The sequence below is a fragment of the Salpingoeca rosetta genome (assembly GCF_000188695.1).
Source record: "Salpingoeca rosetta unplaced genomic scaffold supercont1.23, whole genome shotgun sequence".
In the NCBI taxonomy this organism is placed as follows: Eukaryota; class Choanoflagellata; order Craspedida; family Salpingoecidae; genus Salpingoeca; species Salpingoeca rosetta.
This window is the reverse complement of record NW_004754911.1, coordinates 666,881-671,633: the sequence shown is the minus strand read 5'-3', so window position 1 is coordinate 671,633 and position 4,753 is coordinate 666,881. Positions and strand designations below refer to the sequence as shown.

Below are 4,753 nucleotides of genomic sequence, written 5' to 3'. Positions count from 1 at the left end.
CGTGTGTGTGTGTGTGTGTGTGTGTGTGTGTGTGTGTGTGTGTGTGTGTGTGTGTGTGTGTGTGTGTGTGTGTGCGTGCGTGCAGGCGTCGCGGCTGCTGGGGAAATGGACGGGCGACTTGCGCTCAGAAACGCCGACCACCGTCATCAACTACTTTGAGGAAGCGATACAGATTGCGGAGACGGAAGACCACGTGCGTATTGACATTGGTTTGAAGCAAGAGGCATTGTCCTGAGATGACTTTATCAGAACATTAGCACCCGGCTTTCGCTGTCTCCACCAACGAACACACACACACGCACACACACATGCATTTGCATGCTCACACATTCACCGTCAAACCCACAACTTTCATCCAACACAATCACCCATATGCACGTGCGTTGAGTGTATGCAGGTTGGCGGCACGTCTGAACAGTACCGGCAGGCACAGCAGAGGCACAGGGACAAACAGAAGGCAGAGTGCTGGCTTGCGCTTGCGCAGTACACAGACGGGCAGTACCAGCTGCTGACGGAGAAGATGGAGTCGAGCGATCACACGCGGCACCTGGAGATTATCCGCAAGAACGATGCGGAGGTGACCATGCACAAGCAGTCACACAACACAGGCAACCGCTCAAGAAACAAGCGCGTCATGGTGGGTTCTTTTCTTGCCGCGTGTTTGTGTGGTTGTGGTTTGTGGGTTGTGGTTGTGGTTGTGGTTGTGGTTGTGGTTGTGTTTCTGGTTTGTGTTTGTGGTTTGTGGTTGTGTTTGTGTTTGTGGTTGCGGTTGCGGTTGTGGTTGTGGTTGCGGTTGTGGTTGTGGTTGTGGTTGTGGTTGTGGTTGTGGTTGTGGTTGTGTGTGCATGTGTATGGGTTTCACTTTGCCTGTGCACTGTGTTGTTGCTTTCACCTTTGCTGTTTGTGACCGTCATCCGATTCGCCCCCGCCTCCCTGCTCCTTCCCCTTCTTCTCCCTTGCGTTTCTCCTCTTCTCTCACGTTCTCCCCATCCCGTCTTCTTGAACCGTTTATTGACGGCAGCTGCTGAAGCGGCGGTTGAAAGGCGACAAGGAGGCCCTGATTGCCATGCAGACCCGCCAGCAGGAATACCTACAGCTGGCGCTGCGCAATTACATGCTGGCAGCACGCGAGACGCAGAGCGCCTATCGCGACATCATCTTCCGCGTGTGTGCGTTGTGGTTCCAAAACTCGTCGCTGGAGCCCGTGCAGTCCATCATTGCAGAGGGCGCCGCCGACCTGCCCACGTACCTATGGCTGCCCCTCATCTACCAGCTCGCTGCCAGGTACGTGTGTGTGTGTATGTGTGTGCATGTGTGTGTGTGCGTGCGTAATTGAGTCGTTTTGGTGTGTGTGTGTGTGTTGCGTGGATTGTATGAGTATATGTGCTTGAGTATCTTTGTGTGTGCTTGTGTCTGGAGTTGTTCTTGTTACACTTTAATTGTCTTCCCCACCCGCACATCTGTGTAGGATTGACAAGACGCATCCGCCGAGCAGTTTCCACAAGACGTTGGGTGACCTGGTGAAGCGTGTGGCGGTGAACCACCCGCACCACGTGCTCTTCGTTCTCATTGCGCTGGCCAATGGCGATCAGGACGGGATCCGCACGCTCACATCCGCTGCCGTCGAGGTGCAAACTACACAGTGTTGGTATTGTTGTTGATGGTGCTGTGCTGTTGTTGTTGAAACATTTTGTTGATGGTGTTGCTCTTCGTCATTTCTGGGTCAGTTTTGGTGCGTGGAAGCACTTTCCTCAGCAGCAATGCACCTGCAATCACCCACTCACACACCTGCTTATTCGTAGAAAACAACGAAGATGGAGGCTGCTGATACACTGCTGCACGAAATTGAAATGATGAAGGGCGAGTCTTCATGTGCTGCAACCTCGTGATGGTGCTGCTTTCTAATTTGACTTTGCCATTATCTTCCTGCTGTCCTTCTTTCACACCCATGCCGCCCACACTCATACACGCGCGCGCCTTCGCAACTCTCCCCTCTTTTCACACCAGATGGTCGGGGCAGGAAGATGGCCCCGCTGCTGAACCAGATGCGAACGGTGTGCTCGGGATACACTGAGGTGCGCCACCAGCTGCTGACTGCAACATTGCTGAGAGTTATTTTGGGAGATTGCATGGGATGGCTGTACACGTGGTGGTTGATGCGTGTTCTGCTTTGCGCACGGCTGCTTGGTCCAGTCACTGACTTCAGCTCCCTTTCCGTGCGCATTTGATCGTGTGTGCGTATGTGTGTATGTGTATGTGTGTGTATGTGTGTGATGCATTTGTGTGCAGCTGGCCATGATGCCCATTGCCAGAGAGTACCAGCGCAACCCGGAGCAGTACAGGAAGAAATTTTCGCTCGCCACCCTGAAGCATGTGGAGAAGGTGAGCAGTCTAACTGTGCGGGACCGGATTCACAACAGCTTACAGCAACATTCCATGGCTTGAAGCTACATTCTATGGCTTGAAGCTACATTTTGCTCTTTCTAACACACACAAACACACAAACACACACACACAAACACACACACACACACACACACACACACACACACACACACACACACACACACACACACACACACACACACTCACACTCCCTTTGTTCGGTGCGACCACAGGTTGCTGTGCTGACAAAGGAGGTGCCGGTTGACCCGACGGGCACGTACAACGACGAGGCGGTGGTGCGCATCGTCAAGTGGGAAGACCAGTTTTCGTTTGCAGGCGGCGTGAATCTGCCGCGCATTTTGAATTGCATCGGTACGGACGGAAAGATCTACAAAGAAGTGATCAAAGGGAACGACGACTCGCGGCAAGATGCCGTCATGCAGCAGGTGCGACAACATGAGGCAGAGGAGGCGCGTGTGTGTTTGTGTTTGAGGGGGGGGGGAGGGCAAAAAAGAGGTTCATTGTTGCGGGATGCTGTTATCGTGATTGCGCTGTGGCGGTGGAAGTTGACAGTTTAATGAGCTGCACTGCAGTACACGAAGTGCATTGTGCTTACGTGTGTGCGTGTATGTGATTACACGTGCGTGTTTACGTGGGTATGCTTAACCTCTCGTGGCTTGTGTTGTGCAGGTGTTTGGGGCAATGAACCAGTGGCTAAAGAGCGATCCAGAGTGTCAACGCCGCTCCATGCACATCCGCACATACAAGGTACGAAACATGAAAAGGATACATGCTATGTTTGCGCATTGAACCTGCATTGGTCCGACATTGACCTCCAACACACACACACACACACACACGCACCACATAAATGTACACAGATTGTGCCGTTGTCCAGCAAGGTTGGAGTGCTGGAGTGGTGCGTGAACACGGTACCGCTTGGCATGTGGCTGGTGAAGAGGGAAGGGAGCAGCAAACCGGCGCACGAGCGCTATCGTCCGCAAGATCGCCCGTCACACCAATGCCGCACAGCCATGCGAAGTGCGTCTGTCCTCTCGGCTGTCACAGTCATCATTGTGTGTGTGTGTGGGGGGGGGGCACTGTCTTGGTTTGTGCGCTTGGTGTGGCTTGCATGTGATGGTGGTGTGGTTTTGCCGTGTGCCAAGCGTACGCGCCGCCTTGAGCCTCTTGCTTGCTGGTTGTGTGCCCCTGACCGCAACTGCGATGACCGCAACACCAATCCTCCCCCTTATAAATCACCGTTGTGCTCATGTGCTGGTGCTGGTGCAGAGTCGAAGGTGGATAAGGCGCGGCAGCTGCAGACATACCGGGACATCTGCGCCCAGTTCAAGCCCGTTATGCGGTGAGGGGATTGGGCGATATCGGGTGATGGGGTGATTAGGTGATGGTCTACTATACACCTCGCAGTCAAGTCATGACACACACACACACACATATGTGCACAACCACGAACGACTTTGCTCCTCTCCTCCCTCGTTCACACGTGTGCGTGCGTGTGCGTATGCAGGCGGTTCTTCACGGAGAAGTTCCAGGATCCGGGCGATTGGTTCGAGCGGCGGTTGGCGTACACCCGCAGCGTCGCCACCAACAGCATGGTCGGATATGTCATCGGCCTCGGCGACAGGTTGGTGTTGGTGTTGGTGTTGGAGGCAGATGCATTGTTATTTGCTTTTACCCCTTTCCGTTGTTGGTCTCTTTTGTTCATGTGAATTTGCGAATGATTTTTTGGCGAAGAACCTGCACCCATTACACGAATGCTGTTTGTGTTGAGGACATGCTTTGTTGCACGAGAGGTTTTACGCTTTTCACATCACCACAATCGCGTACCCGCTCCCCACCACCGCCACCACCACCACCACGACTGCCGATAGACATCCAAACAACATCCTCATTGACACCAAGACCGCTGAGCTCGTCAACATTGACCTGGGCGTTGCCTTTGAGCAGGTGAGCGCACACATGCGCTTCTTGACCTGTTTGCATGTGCGTGCATGTGCGATATGCGCGTCTTTGCTGGCGTGCATGTGCAGAGTGTACACATGTGTGTAGTGTGTGCATGTATTAGCGTACATGCCTGATTAACGCCACCTCATCACCCCACTCCACACCCCACTGCTTCTCTTCACTGCCAGGGCACGACGCTGCCGACGCCCGAGACGATTCCGTTCCGCCTCACGCGGGACATCATCGATGGGATGGGCATCTCCGGTGTTGACGGCACGTTCAGGTATGCCCCTCAAGCGGGCAGCTGAGGTCTTTAAAGCGCGTGCATTTTGCCGCAGCAGAATAGCGCCAACGCCATCCTTACACTGTTCAAATACACTCACACACACACACACACACTCAC

The 4,753-nt window shown here is 53.8% G+C and overlaps 1 protein-coding gene across 1 annotated transcript in view; it reads left to right on the top strand.

The window, feature by feature from the left end:
- The window catches only part of PTSG_12720 (uncharacterized protein), a gene marked incomplete at its 3' end in the record, with an annotated part of 14,569 nt that overhangs the window by 8,679 nt on the left and 1,137 nt on the right, over nucleotides 1-4,753 (top strand). Inside the window, exons 8-21 of the mRNA XM_004990606.1 lie at nucleotides 86-193; nucleotides 398-637; nucleotides 1,022-1,284; nucleotides 1,469-1,628; nucleotides 1,803-1,872; nucleotides 2,008-2,075; nucleotides 2,290-2,382; nucleotides 2,619-2,831; nucleotides 3,076-3,153; nucleotides 3,267-3,426; nucleotides 3,676-3,748; nucleotides 3,914-4,030; nucleotides 4,278-4,353; nucleotides 4,539-4,633. Of these exons, the coding sequence (XP_004990663.1) occupies nucleotides 86-193; nucleotides 398-637; nucleotides 1,022-1,284; nucleotides 1,469-1,628; nucleotides 1,803-1,872; nucleotides 2,008-2,075; nucleotides 2,290-2,382; nucleotides 2,619-2,831; nucleotides 3,076-3,153; nucleotides 3,267-3,426; nucleotides 3,676-3,748; nucleotides 3,914-4,030; nucleotides 4,278-4,353; nucleotides 4,539-4,633 (1,814 nt within the window). The remainder of the gene's footprint in view (nucleotides 1-85; nucleotides 194-397; nucleotides 638-1,021; nucleotides 1,285-1,468; nucleotides 1,629-1,802; nucleotides 1,873-2,007; nucleotides 2,076-2,289; nucleotides 2,383-2,618; nucleotides 2,832-3,075; nucleotides 3,154-3,266; nucleotides 3,427-3,675; nucleotides 3,749-3,913; nucleotides 4,031-4,277; nucleotides 4,354-4,538; nucleotides 4,634-4,753) is intronic.